We start from the raw sequence: 18,018 nt of genomic DNA on the forward strand, positions 1-18,018 counted from the left end.
CTACTGGTGGTCTCTCATTTATGCATATCTCAAATTAATATGATCCATTGAATATTAAAGTGTCAATACCCTAAGGCCCTGTAATAGAATCGAGAAGACAAATCCTCGAGCGACACTCTCAACTTGAAGACTATCAAAGATCTTCTCTAGCGCTTCTCGACTAGCAGCCGCTCCCATAACACTTGTTAAGGCCTGTGGGATTCCTCGCTGCACAAATAGTTTACGTGCAGTATCCCGTAACCGGATCTTCTCCTCCTCACTGGGTGGAGGGGGCCAGGCTTTATATTCCTCCTCCGTCGGAAGCGCGTTCTCACGAAGTTTGACGAGGTAATCCCCCAGGGCGTTGTCTGAAGTGTGACCCTCTATCATGGAATCTTGCAACAGAGTACGAATAGTTTCCAATGTCGGGCTTCCGGGACGTAGGATATACGATTTAGCAGCATTCAAAAGGGTCCGGCGTATATTCCACGCAGACGACAAGGTGTACAACTCATTGATAACCGCAAAAATCAGCTCTACTGCTATTTGCGTCTCATCAGCTGTGATGGGATTTCCCTGCCTGCGGGGTTGATCAATACTCTGCACAGTCTCTGATCGGCGATGTGATGAGATTTGATCAATAGTTTCCGCTGCCTGGATATCAATTTCTGTAGTATGGTCGCTGATATCAAGCGAGGTTTTAGAGGGTGAAACCGCCGTGGCCCATGCACCTTGCTCATCCCCAGACGACTCTCTGGTACTGTCAATCGAAGGCGACTTGGAAATTTCGCTTCTTTGGATTTCCGGGGAGTCACGATGGTACACCCCAGGTGCATCGACATTTTCATTGCTTATGCCGGTATTATCACCAAAGTTGGACCGTGTCTGCGACAAACTGGCGCGACTGGAGTTATCAATTTCGGGTTGAATCTGACCAGCAGTGACAGCCGGTTTCTTGCCATTGGGGGTGCCTCCGAACACCCCCGTCATTCCTTCAAAGACGGCTTTACCACCCCCTGCCACTCCCTTGGGTGCATTGGTCAATGCACCTAGCATACCCTTGCCCATGTTTTCAAACGCAGTTTGACTGGGGAAAGAGAATACCGGTTTGCTGGAACCGATGGGTTTAGTGGAAGAACCAGCGTCCTTTTCCAAAAACCGACGCATTCGATCCGTGTCGGCAAGTGACTCGTGCTTCATGGCATCTTGTAAATACCACTCAAGGTCCCGAGAAAGAGCTTGTCGTGTTTTGCCCTTCCAGGTGGGCAGCATGGGGTGTCGCTCCGAAAAACTTGAAATTTGATTCAATCGCGAAACGGTTCCCAGCATCTCGTGAAGAGTCTGGAAGTCCGAATATTTGCGAAACACCATCCACCCAGTCGAGCGTGTTGACGCTGGTTCGACCTGTAGTAGATAATCCCACATCGGCCGCGACTTGATTTGGCCCTTTTCATCCCTCGCTCCATCATCATCTACCAACACCTGTGCCCCATGAAGAATCAAAGGTGGCACAGCAGAGTCTTCGGGTAATTCCGGGCTTGCAAGTGATTGCATATTGGGCACTGGTCCCTGATCTTCGTGATATTCGTTTTCATGAGTCGTGTTTGAAGCCACATCAGCCTTAAAAGAGTAATTTTCGTCAATTCGTTCGTCCTGGCGTGGCCGTTCCGACTCTGAGCCCTGTGTATCATGGGATGCAATCATAGCGCTTAGACGTTTCACCTCTAGAACTGCTTCTTCCTCTGTAGCCCTTGCCACATGCATTGACTCTCTCTGTGTGGCTTTAACAGAGTCTCTCTTTGGGTCTTCTGAAGACCTAGGAGCACTGACGCCCTGGTTCCGTGCACCTTCCACACCTGCGTCGATAGCGTGCATGATTTCGGATTCACCGCCCTGCAGGAGACAGATAATCCATTCATTGATAAATTCAGGACGGGCAAGACTGGTAACAGTGGACCCCAATATCACTCCCGCAAAGACCTCACGGAGGAAGTCCCGTACAGCTGGACAATTGTAGGCCTTGGCATCCAAGAAATTCGCCAGTATATCATCTGCAACCATGCCGAGTTTCTTCTTTTGTTGTTTCTCAGACAAGACATTCGCTAGGCTGCTATCCGGAAATTGTTCAAGGTACTGATCCACGGTTTTTTGGGCTTCCGCTGGGGAGGAGCCCACAGTGTTGAATGCGACTGCAAGTTCATTCAAGAATACAATGACGATAGATGAGGAGTTGGTGAGAAACTGCAAGAATGTATCCTCTGTTCGTTTCCGCGAAAGGTGCGAGGAGACTGATGTAATGAAATGAGTCAAAATTCTTCGACACGAGCCTGGGAAACTTGATTCGGACGGTAAAAGTGGCTCATACCAGTGTCTTTATTTGGGAATAAGCTACTTTCTTCACAGTGGGAGAAGGGGGGTATAGATGGGGGATACTTACTTGACATAGTCATTAATGACTGCATCGGTGAGCGTCTTCAGCGCGACAGCAGTGGCCGGTTGGAAGGTAGCATATTCCAAGTCTGCTGAAGACATATCTTCAAGTGTACTTATAGAACCATTATCTCTCCCTTGGATCTCTGAAGCGCCAGCCCGTTTCGGCCAGTCCAAGAGCCTGTTGGAGACTTCCAGCGCAAGTTCTCTACGCCTGTTGGACTTTTGCGCGTGTGATACTCCGTCTGGGTGATCGTTATCCGATCCCTCCCAGGACGCGTGCAGGACAACCCCAACAGCCACTCCAATCAGAAGCAGACCGATTCTCCCCAGGATAACGTAGGTGACAAGTGCAAGCAGCGCAAAGACTCCAAGGAGAGTCTCATTGGTTGAGGTCGAGAGAAAATTGAGGATAGCATTGATGAATTCCTTTGAAACTGCTGTATTCGAGATGGGGTCTTGCGTCGGGGGAATATTGTGGTCTTTGCCGGATGGAGATGCTGAAATGACTTGGGAGTCTGCATCACTGAGGCGACTCATGTTGAGATATCCCGAATTTGGAGGATGTCTAGAATAATTATTGTCAACCCTCCATGTCCATCAAACGTGACCTTGTAGATCTGCGTAGACAATTTGACATGGAACAATAAAGGCAAGAGAAGATACGGGGACAGGAACCTTGGAAAATGCTTGGCGTACACCGTTGGCCAGTGCGTACCTCGTACTCGTATTTGATATATAACTTGATGAATGAGTACGGAGTATGTATGCTGTATATTCAAAACATAGCTATAAATGTTTGTATATATTATATTGTATGTATCCAATCATGATTTCCTTACAAGCATGAGCTATATAGCAAGGAATCTAAAGCTAAACAGAATGGAGTTGATCTCCGCTATCCGAGTGAATCTGAGCATTCAAAGAGCATGCGCTTCATGCCAGATGTAAAGAGATTGCGGTTGGAAGAGAAAGAAAAAAAAAGGAAAGTGCTCTACAGGGGGATAATAATGTCCCCAACAAACTCGTCATGCCAGGACATCATCCGTATGTGTTCCCTAAGCCACAATCACCAATGCCCTTGTGTGTTCATTGTCAGGTCGGCATTCACTTCCGTGGGATCCAAGTTATAAATTTCAACTCCATTAAGAAGAAATTCAGAGATGGACTCCATAGGAAAAGAGCACACTCTGAGAGCTTTTCAACCTCATATATTAAGTTTGGATGGTGATGACGAGAGTTGGACAGAGGAAGAACGAACGAAAAGAAAGAAAACCGAAAGATTTTGTAGAATAATTCCAGATTACCTAATAATTAGCCGATCCCTAGACGCTAGTCCTACTTAGGTTAGACACTTACTAAGTACTTACTAAGCCCTTTCCAGGGCCCCCGGGGCCGGGGCTGGAGAAACCTTGGGAAGTAGATATTGTAGTGTATTTTTGTAATAGTTTCATCTATGCTTTTGTTTTTTGTTTATGCCTGTGTCTCCTAGAAAGCATCTGGGAAAGCATAAAGTGAGTGACATCCTCATCTCCCCAATAGGTGAGATGACTAGCAATGCTGGCTATTAATGAAATATCGAAGGCTCCCCTATATTCCTGTTAATAAGGTTCAACATTGTTGGGAATAGGGTCTTACTCTTGGATGCTATAGTCCACACGACCGTTTGCATTCAAGGCACGCACTTTGGCGTCCTCAAATTTCAGCTTCCGGTCCTGGTTAGTGTCGGCATCGGGATCTGGACTCTCGCCATGATGGACACTCCTGCTTTTTTGGAAACCATCGTAAAGAGTTTCCAGATCGGATTCAATCAATGTCTGATAGTGATCATCGGATCCATCAGACCCATGCTGAGCTGAGCCTGACTGTGACCGTCTATGAGTTGACTCATCGCCTGGTTTACCAGCAGTGCGAGCAGCCGACAAGGCGTCATCGCCATTCAGACCCAAGCTGCGATTCAACAAACTGCTTGCGACACCCGTGGTAAAATTTGTCCACAGAGATCCCACACTTTGGCCCATGCGGCTACCGAGAATAGATAGACTTTGACCCGAGGTCGTCCAGAGACTTTTCTTCACCGAGGGTAGAGGCTGGGGTTTCAGGGTTGCCATCGCTGGAGATATCAGAGGCTCGACCCGGTAGCTCACCGGGTCAGAAGGATGGAAGATATTGTAGAGATCTCGGCACTTCGGCGTTGAGATGATACCAGGATTGTCGCTGAGCGCATGTCCAGGACCACGCGAGTCCAAGTCAATCTCAACATCCAGAGCATTTTTGCGATTTCGGGGACCCAAGGCAGAATATCCACCAATCGTCTTACCCTTGAGCATTTGAAAGAGTGCAATGGGGGATCCCAGACAAAAGAATTCTTCGCAATCAAAATCAAATGCACTTGAAGCCTTGGGGGTTGTGTCGTCGCTCTCTTGGGCCATTCCTTTGGAGGCACCATTCTGACCGGTATTGGTTCCAGGTTGGTGACACAAGATGTCAAATAGAATCGCGCTTCCAAGCGAATGGCCGCAGAGACTGACTGATCCCTTAAAAGAAGGATTTTGCTTCCGGTACAGCCGGAGGATGCGATTGCATTCTTGGATGACAATATTGGAGATGTGTTCACAATACCCGCTTTGGTACAGAAGTACATCCATAGCCAAATCTGAAATGAGGTTTCGAACAGCAGGTACACTTTCCAGTGTTATATCAGAGAGGCTCGGGTAGGCATCATCCTCGAGAGCGTCTGCATCAGTGAGATCCAGTTCTTTTCTGTTCTGCCGAACTCCTCGGTAAGGAAAGTCTAGAAGGTGGCGCCAGCACCTGCTGACATTAGCAAAAGAATAAATCCATGGATGCCGAGCAAAGGGGCGAGTCTTACACAGGAAGCACTTGAACACGGCAATTCTTATCGCTGTCTGGGAGCGCTGAGTTCAACGCTTGAAGATCAGGCGAACCTTTGTAGACAGTTTTCAGCGTCTTGCGCAGCACATTTACATCGTGTATGAAATTGATGCTTTCCAGTCGTAAACCGAGTCGCTGGCCAATTCCATGGGTGACAAGAACTAGATGATCAACCTCGCGCTCCCTGTCCGCGCTGTCCACTTCCCTCGACTCTTCCATCTCCTGTTCCTCCTGCTTACGAGCCTGCTCTTCGAGGTCAGCTGGATTTTGCGGCTCGCCTGCAAGGGAGGACATTTGGCGTTCTAATGTTGATTTCGGTCTACTTTCGTAGCTCTCAAATTTATCAGTAGAGGTGGACTTGAGGGTATCCGTGGCTTTTTCGGTCTTTTCTTTCAAGACGTCGTTCAAGCCTCTAACAGCTGACTCGCCCGGTAGTTTTTGTTTCGGACCCTTTGCTTCTGGTGTCTCTTTTGGCTTCCTAGGCTCGAACCCGCGAACCAACTTCGTCCCCGGAACACCCCCTAGCTTTTGATACACTGAAGTACTGAAACGTGACATGAAATCATCATTCATCAGCCAGGCCGTCGTGGAATCTTGATAACCGACTATCCTATTCATGTAAGCGCCAAAGAGACGATACTGCTGGGGCTCCACCGCAGGACCAGTAGCGTTGAAATCATTCCCTGTGCCTCGGGGAGGAGAGTTCGGGCTGGTTGATTGAGGGGATCTGGTATCTGGCTCATAGGTGTTGAGTGGCACGCTTTTGATCTGACCAGATCTATCTTCTTCGTTTGTTTGTGAATTCTGTTCTGATGACTGAGACCTCCATGGACACAGTTTGATATAGCCTTCTTCGAGCTGGGTAGCGAGATTTTCTTCACATGGTTTTAAGCTAGACCCATCCTGAACGAACCACGTTCCACGACGGACTTCGTATACAGGGCCAATCCAATAGGTAGGACTCAACTCTCGTTGTTTCACATCAACATTGAAAAGAAAATCCTCATTCACAGGCACTTTGGTCAATACCGGTTCGCTGTCGCTGGGCTGGTTTTGTTGGCGGGCATCTTCTATGTCTGAGAGTTTCTGAAACGTCGTTTCGATGGACTGCGAGTCTCTCCCTGGGAAAGGGATGAATTTCTTCGGCGATGGCAAGGGCTTTTGATCTGCCTTTTTCTGTCCTATGATGGATGGTTTCCGCTTGGGCGAGTCCACTGCGTAGAACCACTTGACTTTCAAGGGAGGACAATCGGGAGGATAGCGTCGCAAGCTTAATCGATGCATGTGGGTCACCGTGTGGTCCTCCCCTTGAGATCGCTGCAGGACATCTGGTTTTTGGTGATCGCCAGGCTGCGGCGTTGGGGTTGTGCTTCTTGGTGTACTCCATGGACTGAGTGTCCCCAAGAACGACTTTTGCTCTGCACCCGCCATGGGGAGGAGCGCCCGCCGGAAGGCAGCGAAACGAACCAACGTGAGCAGCTGGGTTGAGGAACGGTGGCAGTGAAGGTGATAAAGCGATAAAGATGAACAAGAGAAACTTAAAAAGAGAAAGAGAAACAAGAAATAGAGACGTGTCCAAAAGGCGTTAAAAAAAGCCGATAAGAGATGTTGGAGCTGCAAAAGAACGCAAATGTTTGGAGATTGGAAATGATGTAATCCCGATTTTTAGGTATGCAATTACTGGTACAACGTTATACCCGGTATACCCGTGGACATATCAACATTCATATATATATATATTTATGCTAAAGTTGGAATGTTAATATTCATCTTTTATTGTGTATATATACTCCATAGAGTTAGGGTGTGTTAAATTCAGCGTATATATATGCTTACCTCGGTCAATTCTGGAGGAAGGGTTTATAAGGTGAAGTCCGACATAATTCCAAAGTATGGAAGAAGAATAAGCGGGTTAGGTGGATGAAATACTTCATCACATACTAATATACACACTAATAAAATATATAAGTTAACTATGTAACTACCTAACTAACTAGTTAGTAGTTAACTAGTTAAGGTAACTACCCGTAGACATATATACTGTTAGGTAAGGTGTCGACGTCATTCGAAGAACTTTCCGAATACGAGAATACGAGAACACGGCGTTACTGCCATGATACTTACGAGTCCATACAAAAATACCTCTAGCGTTATGTACTCTGTATCGTTAACCAAGTACTTTCATTACGGTGTGGCTCATCCCCCCACCCCTCGGTTCGTGTATACCTGGCTGCCTCCCTGCACTGCCCACCTTTAGCACGGATCGGATTTCTTCTGATAATTCACTTTCTTTGCCTCTTCACAATTGATCTGTTCAGGGTGTAAATACCCCATCCTCCTTTTTTTTGTCGAAACCCGGTCTTTCCCTGGGTGACCACCCCACCTATTTTGCCCCAGGGTTGTGATTCTGACAAGATGAACGCCCTCAAGCTTCAGAAGTACATTTCTTCGCCATCCAATATAACCATATGCTGACCATTGTGATTACTACAGGCGTTTTCCGCAGCTTGATCAAGGCGAGATATTTTCGCTCCAGGATGCATTCAACAGATTGGACGTCGAAGACCGTGGCTACCTTGATGAATCTACCGCGATCAAGGCCGCTCAACAATCAGAACGCCAGCCGTATGATGTGGTGCGCGCAGCATTGAAGGATGTGGAACTCGATAGCTCCCGGCGCGTGGAACTCGAAGATTATGTTGATGTAATACAACTTCCCCACTTCCCTTTCTCACCCCGCTGATATTAACGTCATGGCAGCTCGTTTCGAAGCTTCGGACGGCACCCTCCGAAGGTGCCCGCGCACCAACTACCCCCGCGGCCGTGATCCAAGGGGCCGGCGCTGGTACCGGAGCATCTCGGCATGTTTCCAAGGGCAGTGTGGGCGGACGAATCCATGTCCAGGGATCATCTTCCAATGTCACGCATACGATCAACGAAGACGAACGAACCGAGTTCACGCGACACATCAATGCCGTCCTGGCGGGCGATGCGGACGTTGGAAACCTCCTACCTTTCCCCACCGACACATTCGAGATGTTTGACAAGTGCAAGGATGGCTTGGTCCTGGCAAAGTTGATCAACGACAGCGTACCAGACACCATTGATGAGCGTGTTTTGAATAAGGCTGGGAAGAAGATCAAGCAGCTGAATGCTTTCCACATGACCGAGAACAATAATATTGTTATCAACTCTGCCAAGGGTATCGGATGCTCGGTTGTTAACATTGGAAGCGGGGATATCATTGAAGTGCGAGAGCATCTCATCCTAGGTCTCATCTGGCAAATCATCCGCCGTGGTCTTCTTGGAAAGATTGATATTAAACTCCACCCGGAGCTTTACAGGCTTTTGGATGAAGATGAAACTCTGGAGCAGTTCCTGCGCTTGCCTCCAGAGCAGATTCTCCTTCGTTGGTTCAACTATCATCTAAAGAATGCCAAGTGGGACAGACGGTATGTCCACCCCGAGCGAGAAAAACTAAAGAAAGACCTGTGACTAACCGATCTAGGGTGACGAACTTCTCTACCGATGTCAAGGATGGCGAGAACTACACCGTTCTCCTTAACCAACTGGCACCCGATGTTTGCTTGCGTGCCCCTCTCCAAACTCGAGACTTGCTTGAGCGGGCTGAGCAGGTCCTCCAGAATGCCGATTCGCTGGATTGCCGCAAGTTCCTGACCCCAACCTCACTGGTTGCCGGAAACCCCAAGCTGAATCTTGCCTTTGTCGCCAACCTGTTCAATACCCACCCAGGACTGGACCCGATCACGGAGGAGGAGAAGCTCGAAGTTGAAGACTTTGACGCTGAGGGTGAGCGAGAGGCCCGAGTCTTCACTTTATGGTTGAATTCGTTGGATGTTCAGCCTGCGGTCAACTCGCTCTTTGATGACCTACGCGATGGCTCTGTTTTGTTGCAGGCCTACGACAAGGTCATCCCGGGAAGCGTCAACTGGAGACATGTCAACAAGCCACCAGCGTCTGGTGGTGAATTGATGCGGTTCAAGGCCGTTGAAAATACCAATTATGCGATCGAGCTTGGGAAGCATAATGGTTTCTCTCTTGTCGGCGTCCAGGGCGCTGATATTACTGATGGCCAACGAACTCTCACTCTCGGATTGGTGTGGCAGCTGATGCGCCGTGATATCACCAACACACTCTCTGCGCTGGCCCAACGGCTGGGCAAACGCGAAATTACTGACACTGAGATGATCCGCTGGGCCAATGACATGTCTAGCAGTGGCGGCAAATCTTCCACGATACGCAGCTTCAAAGACAAGTCTATTGGATCTGGAATCTTCCTCCTTGATGTGCTCAACGGTATGAAGAGCAGCTATGTGGATTACGATTTGGTCACGCCCGGTCGGACCGACGAAGAGGCTTATGCAAACGCTAAGCTTTCTATCAGTATCGCCAGAAAGATGGGTGCCACCATTTGGTTGGTCCCGGAGGATATCTGTCAAGTTCGGTCTCGTTTGGTCACCACGTTCATTGGTAAGTTCATAACTTCGTCGGTATGGCAAGACTTGCAGTTTCTAACAAATGATAGGCTCCCTTATGGCTACCCACGAGAAGATGTAAGGAATACAATTGTTATGGCATTGCATACGTTTTTTTTTTTTTTTGGTCTCCTCCAATACATGTAAATCTGCCGTTTCTCAAGGCGAACCTAACCAAGTGTGGATTTCAATCAAAGTTTTATTGTTACCATGCTAGATATTTGCCTCACCGATTGATTAGAGATACTGATCAAACCATGCGACTGCCTGTAAAAAGGCAGACTCTTTAGCAAAGCGGATTGTCGGTTTGGTGATATCTGCGCGGACAGCAAACCCATGCTCAACGCCACTGAACAAGTTGATCTGGTACGGCTGGCCAGTTTTGGCGAGGATATCCTCGGATTCATGGCGCTTTGAGGCCGGGAAGATTGAGTCGGATTCTATCAATATTTAGTCGAGACATTGTAGCCGGATCATATATAATGACTTACCAGCCGCAGCAATGGACAGCGGGCCTTGGATTGCTTGTAACTCCTCTGCGTCGACGAAACTGGGGTGTGCCACATAAGCAACATCGCAGAGGCCTGGCTTCAGCAATCGGACAGCGTATTTTGCCTGTATCTGTCAACTCGGGCAACAGCACAGCATATACGGGACATGAACATACCCCAAAACAATATCCAACAGCACCGACCCGCTCGCATCCCATGTTGGACTTCATTTCCTTCAGTATCGCCTGGACCACCGGTTCTACACGGTCTGGCAGATGACCCGGAGGACCTTTTAGCCAGCTCATCAGATCGAAGCTAGCGGGGCGGTTGTTCAGCGGCACCGGATCACCGTGGAACAAGTCTGGCATGACGACCAAGTAACCATTTGCCGCTAGCTGGTCTGCAATAAGCTGCGCATTAATGAAGCGGTGACCAATTACATCGGTGAGTAGTAGGATGGCACGCTTGGTAGAACGCTCGGGGTGTGAAATGTAGACCTCGACTACGACCGTCAGCGAAACTGTAGTCTATTTCCGGAGAGTCAGAAGTATGGACCATCGTCGATTTGTTGGAGTTGACCCTTGGCTTCGCCTTCATGTTTAACGCCAATAGCGCAACAGGCAGCTGGTGGATTGGATGCCATTTAGATATAGTTGAAGGGGTTGAAGGAGTTGAGAGAGAGAGAGAATATAAGGCCGGGGGGGGGGTATGTATAAGGGTCTGTGCTCATCCCAGTAAAGTAAATAGGCGCCCTCTTTATGTCCTCAGTTGTAGAACAATAAATCAATATTCATCAAATAAACATATAGGCGCATTTTAGCCCCATAAACTATGTAGATGATTTCTTTACAGGTGTTTATATCATCGTGGAATATCAGATCAAGCATAAGGTATCATTGAAGCAGTGACTATCCATGGATATCTAGATACCATACCAAATCAAATGATCAGGTATAAGCTGCACAACAGACTTGGCCCCATAAAAATGCCTAACCAAAAGACGATATTGCCCAACAAACGGCGACCTCGCATCAGGCGAGTCCGGCTTAGCGCAACAAGCGGTAGTTGAGACATCTGAAGGATTAGTAGGTAACCTCGGAGCCGCCGGAAGATGCACAACATGAGCAGCTCATGTACACATGCAGATAGGAGAAAAGTGATGAGACTGGCAGATACCCGTGACAAACGGTATTCGCTAATGGAGCCATGGTATACATGCCGAAACAAGAAGTTATGGACAGGACGGTTCCAATCCCGCGCGAACTGATCCCACGAGACCGAGTTCCACCAGTCGGAATAGAACCCTCGATCTGCAAACATGGTGATCTCGGCTACCGCATTGAGCTAGATGAACTTAGCAACAAATCAAGGTAGCAGACAGCTAGAGAGACTTACAACACATTCCCAGATCACGTAGAACGCCAGTAGATACTCCATCATGAACGGAAAAAGCAAGTCACCGAGAACCCAGGGGAATTCCTGGAGTCTCTGCTGCGCGGTCATTCCCTCCTCTTTCATACGCACCGTGTCCATTACCACCGGGTATATCCACGATTGAGAGACTGCGATCATAACCACAATGATGCCGAACGTGGCCAGTGTTTTCTCTGCGACATAGAGCCAATCAATTTTCTTCGTCCGCGGGTATTCAAGTTCGTAGACCAATGTGGGCAATGTCATAAAGTCGCAGATATTTCCTATTGTCAAGTTTCGAGGATAGTGATTGTTGGTTAGTGAACACCGGCCCTTTAATCCCTCAGATAAGACCTCGATCTCCTGCTCGAGTAGCTCTCGGAGGGATTTCACCTGGCTCGGTTCCAGTGGAACGCCGGTCTCGATCGTTCCAATAAGAGATAAAAGCTGGTCGGTTTCATGGGACCGAGAATAGTTTTGGAGTTCAGAAGAGCGCTGATTAAAGTCTTTCTTCTTGAGGTCTGTGATCTCGGCATTGAGCTCTGTATCAACTGCAGAAGAGTACCCCATTTTGGTAGAAGTAGGATGTCCTCTTTCTTTCCCTCTGGTTTGGCTAAGACTTGCTTTCAACATATTTCGTTTGCGATACATTTCCGATACTGCCCTCGTTAGCACCTGCTCATGACTGAACGGAAATTAACATACAGTAGCCATTGTAAGCTGCATAGCTGTGTTGCTTCATCAGCATAGCCAAGCAGTGTAATACGATAAAGACTGTGTGCGTCCACGGCCAATCACGATGGTATGCCCACCATATAACGACTCCAAGGTATGTAGTTTGCCAGATCTGCATAGGTCAGCAATGTCATAGGGGTGGAGGGGCAACACTTTTTGAGACTAACATTCTGAATGAGCCAACCGAGACCGTTCCAGCGAATGTATCCCTTGAGTACCACTCGTTGTAGTATCAGACAAAACCCCGTCGACCAACAAAGAAGCAAGTCCGTCAGCCCGAGGACCATGACATCTTTGTCCATCATGAGACGGATAATCTCGTTCTTGCCCCATATGCTGCCATATGTTCTCCAATTGTTGGCAGCAAGCCTGAACAACATCAGGGTCACCCCCATCCAGAAGAGAACAAAAAAGCCATGAAACTGGGGGGCAGTAGTCCCCATATTTTGAAAAGTACTCAGTTGCCGGGTGAATTTCAAGTCCTGAAACCTGAATTTCCGTTTTTCACCCGACTGATGTGAGAGATTGTGGTTGAGAATCTCTTGTAACAGCTCGGCATCGTCTGCGGTGAGCAAGTATTGATCATCTTGCTCAATCTCGGTTGATTCTAGTTCTTCCATACTTCCATACTTGTGCATCACAGTAGATTGGTTCAAATCTCAGGGTTTTTAGAGATCTGCAATCTGTTTTGTTTTCCCTTGGCGCGTTAAAATGCGGCAAATGCGGCAAATGACGTTTTGTGGAGCTGTGGTTCCTGGATTTGAGAGTATCCAGAGATATAAAGTATAGAAGAGTAGAAATTATATTAAATCAAAGAAGGTAGAAGGTAGAAGGTAGAAGATAGAAAGTAGACCATTGATATAAAGTTATATGCCTATAAACCTGGGCATATGTAAGCTCTAAGCTTCTGTGTCACCTGAAATTGTGTTTCTCCGCTTTAGATCTCCGCTCCTGGAGGTTTGGTCTCTCTCTCTCTCTCTCTCTCTCTCTCTCTCTCTCTCTCTCTCTCTTCCTACCATCCCATACTATCAATTGACCCGTATTCCATTGAACAATGGATACACCACAAACTCCCCAAGTTCGGGTCCCTGGCGAAACCCCCGAATCAACACAATCCGAACCCAATGCGACTGCGACTGCGACTGCGACTGCAAACCACAATTCCACCGAGGTAGAGATGGGAGGAACACAAGACACAAACCAAGCTGAAATTGAACCTGCGCAACAAGATGCGACACTTCCAAATGTGCAGCCACAGCCAGAGCCACCTGCCCCGGCAAAGAAGAACTCGGTGTTCAACTTTCTTGAGTGAGCTTTCTTTTCCCAAACATTTGCGACACAATCTTTTTGTTTGTTCAAAATGGATTTGCCCTCTATTATCCCAATCATTACTGGCCAACTCACAACCACTTCTAGCTTCCTGACTTCACCCATCGTTGAGATTATCGTTGGGCAAGGGGACGATGAGACTGTTATGACAGCTCATCAGTCCCTCCTGACGGAGGCGCCACTACTAGCTGGGTTGGTTGAAAATTTTGAAGCGTCGGCCCCGGTAAGTTCATTCGTTCATATCCGATAGCACGTATATTTCGAATACTAATTGGTTGTGATTAATAGCGACGCATCACCCTGCCAGAAGAGAACGTCGATGCCTTCAGTTGCTTCCTTCAGTTCCAGTATACGGGTGATTACACTGTGGTTCAAACAGAAACACCCGGGGAAACAGCCGAAGACAAAAGTGGTGAGGAGTTGCTGCGCCATGCGCGCATCTACACCCTGGCAGAGAAGCTGGGCCTGCCAACGCTCCAGCGTATTGCCCATGGCAAGATTCATAAGGTCCAGAGCTCACCTAACGCGGAGCTTTCATATGCCCGTTACGTATACACTCATACACCAACGGCAGACACTACTATTCGGAAGCCTGTGGCGACTTACTGGGCGAACCAAGCCCACGTGTTGCGCCAGGAGGTTGGGGATGACTTTAGGAAGCTGTGCATTGAAGTGCCGGAGTTTTCCTTTGATGTTTTGAATATCATTCTGGATCGCAAGTTGAAGAACGGATTGGTGGATGAGGTCAAAGGAAGTGCGCGCAAGCGTAGAAGAGACATCTAGTTATTACCAGTTGTACAATCACATATCCGAGGATCAATGGGCTTCTTATCATAATTTGATATGAACGTCCTTGAACAGACCAGGGGCAAAATCTTGTCAATGGCCGCAGGGTGACTGCTTTCTATAAGGCCAGGCCCTCCACCTCCTCGATGATTTTCGGGGCCGTGGTCAGATTCTCGGAACCATCCTTGGTGATGTGGATGTTGTCTTCGATGCGCACTCCTCCCACACTCCAATACCGCTCCAAGACCTCGGTATCGATGTACTTACCGGTCTCGGGCGCCTTTAAGATGGGATCGATGATGAAGCGACAGAAATAGATCTGGGAACATAATCAGAATTGGGCGTTGGGAAAGAGGATACTCAAGGGGTAGTACTTACACCGGGCTCAACGGTGACCACAGAGCCAGCAGGCAGGTTAGCGCGAACACGCAGGTAGCGGAACATGGTATCCTTGTCCTCATAGTTGGGGTTACCACCGGTATCATGGGTGTCCATTCCCAGGTAGTGACCGAGGCCATGGGGGAAGAAGGCCACGCTGACACGCTTCTCGAACAATTCGTCCTCGGATCCGCGCAGGATACCCAGCTTCAACAAGCCACGGATGGCAATGCGATGTGCCAGCGCGTGCACGTCATCCCAGCGCACGCCTTCCTTGAGCATCGCAATACATTCTGTCTGCATCTGGAGGACAATCTCGTAAATCTGACGGGTCTCAGGCGCAAACCGTCCATTCAGAGGAATCACACGTGTGATATCGGCGCAGTAAGTCTGGTATTCCCCGCCGGCATCGATGAGAACGTTATTCTTCCGCTTCTTAGTAATGGGGTCGACGAGGTCCACATCGTTTCTAACATAGTGAAGAGTAGCACCCCCTTCACCTCCAGCAACGATGGGGTGGTAGGACTGCTCGCGACACCCATTGGCAATACAAGCGCCGATAATGGCAGCTTCGATCTCGCGCTCGTTAGTGGCGGTCTTGGAGGCCTGGATAGCAGCGATGTGCGCTTTGGTCGAGATATCGTTTGCCTTTCGCAAAAGCGCAACCTCGTACGCATCCTTGATGACACGAGTCTCCTCGATGGCAGTCTTCAGGCCGGCAGTGTTTGTTTCAGCGAAGCCCTGGAAGCTTGTTCCCTCTGACACCTGTTCGGCGATTGCAAAAGCAGCAGTTTGTCCATTGTGGTTCGAGGCGATCAACGCCAAAGTCGAATTCACATCGGTTGTGAACAGAACGCGATCCACATCGTAGAGCTTGGCAGCCTCCTCGGGAGACAGAGGAAGACCAGACCAAATGACGGACTCTGGGTCGATCGGTGGAATAAACAGAGTCAATTCATCTTTGACTGCATCGTATACCACGGCGGCATTGGGCAAAAGACATCCAGTGAGATAGAAGAAAGGACGACGTTGCCTAGACTGAGTTAGTGCCGATCCAGATCCTATAACTAGAAATGTTGTATTACCTAAATGGCATATCCTCATCGCTATCCTCGATCAATCGAGTTTTTTGAGCCTCGAGGTAGATAACTCCGGCCCCGCCATGCCGGGCCTTAAGAGACTCAGCGACACGACGAGCATGGGCCTTAGCCGGATACTTGGCAGTGAGAATGGTATCCACAGTTGTCATATTGAATGAATATGTTGGAGATAGAAGAAGAAGAAGAAGAAGAAGAAGAAGAAAAGAGAAAGAAAGAAAGGGCAGTGATTTAATATGTTTACTATCTCCCGGAGATGAGGTTACATTGCGGGGCTTAGAAAATTATTTGTATGCGGGTGCTGTCAAAACACATTCCCCATGAACCATCATACATATATTATTCGGAGTATCCGGAGTATTCGGAGTATTCGTATGATTCGCATGATTCGTAGGATTAGAATATCAATCTCTCCAGGGGCTAACTCTCGGAAGCAGATACGTCTTCAAATTCCATCTCCCATTGATCCACTTCCGCAAACTTCTTGACTGCCGCACGCAACTCATCGCTCACACAACGAGTGGCCTCTGTTCCCATAGATTCAGAATCGGAGACATCGGACTCAGGTGGTGATGACAATGGAGAAGAGGATGGTGATGACAGAACGGTTTCGTTTTCTTTGTTGATCCCACTCGCTTGAGATCGTGAATATGTAGCTGGTTCTTTGGGACCCGACGATTTGTCCTTAATTTTCTTCTCTTTAATCTTCTTCTGCTTCGGATTGCGGGCGGTGGATAATGGTTGGGGCTTGGTTTTCCCTGCCCGTCGCCCGGACGATCTTTGTGATGGATAGTTCAGCTCGTCCTCGTCACCAGATGCGGCGTCATGCTGATCATCACTTTCGTCGCTGTCATCATTGATGGCGCGGAGTCTGCGCCGGCGACGTGGTAAAAGCTTGTCTTGTAGGTTTGCTGTCGATAGATGACCCGGGGCTTTGGACTTTTTCCTCTGAACAGGTCGCGGTGTGGAGTCACCAGGTGTAGCGGAGCCAGCAGGACTGCTGGCCGGTGGTAACATAGTCTGGCTCATTATTTCTGGGAATGGTTGGGACTGCGGTGTAGCCTCGACCCTTTCAATCTCATCCTCCTGATCTTCAGTTTCCTCATCGTCGGGCTCAACCACCTCATCTTCAGGAAGTTCGTCATCAATGTCATGTCGAGAGTTGTCGCGTGGAATCGGTGTCGCAGTTGGAGTATCTTCTACCATCTCCACAGGCGACTGTGGTACTTGAATCTCTTGAGTCATGCGCTTGCGCTTGCGCGATCCACCGGACGAGAGCGGCGATTCGGACGGTGACGGGGATGACTTTTCAGTTGGCTTGAGAAGTAGTGACTTTCCCCGAGAGAGATTCAGTGGTGTTGATTCATCATTGGGGCTAAGCCCACCAAGGAAGTCATCATCATCAAGATCGGAAGAGCCATCGTCGGCTTGCATCATCTGTAGAATGCTCTGCTGTCGCGGCCGCCGCCTGAAGTTGCTTAGAACTGAATTATCAAATCCAGGCGTTCCAGGAACTCGGGAGTTTGTGTCGCCTTTGCGTCCAGCAAATGATAGTGTAGAGGAATATCCACGCGATCTGGTAGGGGGACGACTGCCGGTTCCAGGTCGACTGCCGGTGCCTGGCCGGTCCCCAGTGGGTGAAGATTCAATTGCTTGTTCATGACTTTTGGTCAAGGGTGTTTGACTGCGTAGCGCCTGTCTCGGATCCAAGGCTGATCCGCGCTCGGGCTGTATAGGTGATTTGGCGACATTGGGGTCAATTTGTTGCGTTGACTCTTCTATCGCGGTTTTTTTGGGTTGACTCTTTCCCACTGTACGACTTCGTTTAGGGGCAGGACGAGGCATGATTGAATAAATTGAGAACCAACGTAGTATGTTATGGGAGCCACAATGGGTTGCGCTACAAAAGAAAAGAAAGATCGACGCGTTTGTTTGGGACGCGTGCACGTGGACCACATGTGACATCGAATATCAACCATCTTAGATACA

At 48.5% G+C, this 18,018-nt stretch overlaps 8 protein-coding genes across 8 annotated transcripts; 2 read left to right on the forward strand and 6 right to left on the reverse strand.

Moving 5' to 3' along the window:
- Nucleotides 1-54: 54 nt before the first annotated feature.
- Nucleotides 55-2,949, reverse strand: N7455_000751 (uncharacterized protein; the record flags this gene model as incomplete). The annotated part of the gene is made up of 2 exons (XM_040960684.2): nucleotides 55-2,350; nucleotides 2,417-2,949. The coding sequence occupies 2 exons, from the start codon at nucleotides 2,947-2,949 to the stop codon at nucleotides 55-57; spliced, it is 2,829 nt and encodes a 942-aa protein (XP_040808884.2).
- An 872-nt stretch (nucleotides 2,950-3,821) lies between these two features.
- Nucleotides 3,822-6,918, reverse strand: N7455_000752 (uncharacterized protein; the record flags this gene model as incomplete). The annotated part of the gene is made up of 3 exons (XM_040960651.2): nucleotides 3,822-3,999; nucleotides 4,048-5,223; nucleotides 5,282-6,918. Coding segments are annotated over 3 exons (2,949 nt in total), but the record flags the coding sequence as incomplete, so codon positions are not given.
- An 801-nt stretch (nucleotides 6,919-7,719) lies between these two features.
- Nucleotides 7,720-9,882, forward strand: sac6 (fimbrin; the record flags this gene model as incomplete). The annotated part of the gene is made up of 5 exons (XM_040960667.2): nucleotides 7,720-7,742; nucleotides 7,798-8,008; nucleotides 8,065-8,756; nucleotides 8,813-9,795; nucleotides 9,851-9,882. 5 exons carry the CDS (start codon nucleotides 7,720-7,722, stop codon nucleotides 9,880-9,882), a joined length of 1,941 nt encoding a protein of 646 aa, XP_040808891.2.
- A 155-nt stretch (nucleotides 9,883-10,037) lies between these two features.
- N7455_000754 (dienelactone hydrolase family protein) lies at nucleotides 10,038-10,934 on the reverse strand (the record flags this gene model as incomplete). The annotated part of the gene is made up of 4 exons (XM_065603867.1): nucleotides 10,038-10,240; nucleotides 10,292-10,415; nucleotides 10,468-10,793; nucleotides 10,847-10,934. The coding sequence occupies 4 exons, from the start codon at nucleotides 10,932-10,934 to the stop codon at nucleotides 10,038-10,040; spliced, it is 741 nt and encodes a 246-aa protein (XP_065462358.1).
- A 296-nt stretch (nucleotides 10,935-11,230) lies between these two features.
- N7455_000755 (Sterol O-acyltransferase ACAT/DAG/ARE) lies at nucleotides 11,231-13,059 on the reverse strand (the record flags this gene model as incomplete). The annotated part of the gene is made up of 4 exons (XM_040960629.2): nucleotides 11,231-11,635; nucleotides 11,687-12,363; nucleotides 12,410-12,551; nucleotides 12,607-13,059. The coding sequence occupies 4 exons, from the start codon at nucleotides 13,057-13,059 to the stop codon at nucleotides 11,231-11,233; spliced, it is 1,677 nt and encodes a 558-aa protein (XP_040808901.2).
- Nucleotides 13,060-13,493: 434 nt separating this feature from the next.
- N7455_000756 (uncharacterized protein) lies at nucleotides 13,494-14,551 on the forward strand (the record flags this gene model as incomplete). The annotated part of the gene is made up of 3 exons (XM_040960646.2): nucleotides 13,494-13,747; nucleotides 13,856-13,991; nucleotides 14,057-14,551. The coding sequence occupies 3 exons, from the start codon at nucleotides 13,494-13,496 to the stop codon at nucleotides 14,549-14,551; spliced, it is 885 nt and encodes a 294-aa protein (XP_040808908.2).
- A 121-nt stretch (nucleotides 14,552-14,672) lies between these two features.
- On the reverse strand, nucleotides 14,673-16,181 carry N7455_000757 (aminopeptidase P family protein; the record flags this gene model as incomplete). Its single annotated transcript, XM_040960658.2, has 3 exons — nucleotides 14,673-14,873; nucleotides 14,933-15,965; nucleotides 16,018-16,181. 3 exons carry the CDS (start codon nucleotides 16,179-16,181, stop codon nucleotides 14,673-14,675), a joined length of 1,398 nt encoding a protein of 465 aa, XP_040808892.2.
- Nucleotides 16,182-16,449: 268 nt separating this feature from the next.
- Nucleotides 16,450-17,874, reverse strand: N7455_000758 (uncharacterized protein; the record flags this gene model as incomplete). The annotated part of the gene is made up of 1 exon (XM_040960674.2): nucleotides 16,450-17,874. The coding sequence occupies one exon, from the start codon at nucleotides 17,872-17,874 to the stop codon at nucleotides 16,450-16,452; it is 1,425 nt and encodes a 474-aa protein (XP_040808877.2).
- Between the last annotated feature and the right edge of the window lie 144 nt (nucleotides 17,875-18,018).

Source organism: Penicillium solitum (assembly GCF_028829755.1).
Source record: "Penicillium solitum strain IBT 25940 chromosome Unknown utg000001l_segment0_segment0, whole genome shotgun sequence".
Lineage (NCBI taxonomy): Eukaryota > Fungi > Ascomycota > Eurotiomycetes > Eurotiales > Aspergillaceae > Penicillium > Penicillium solitum.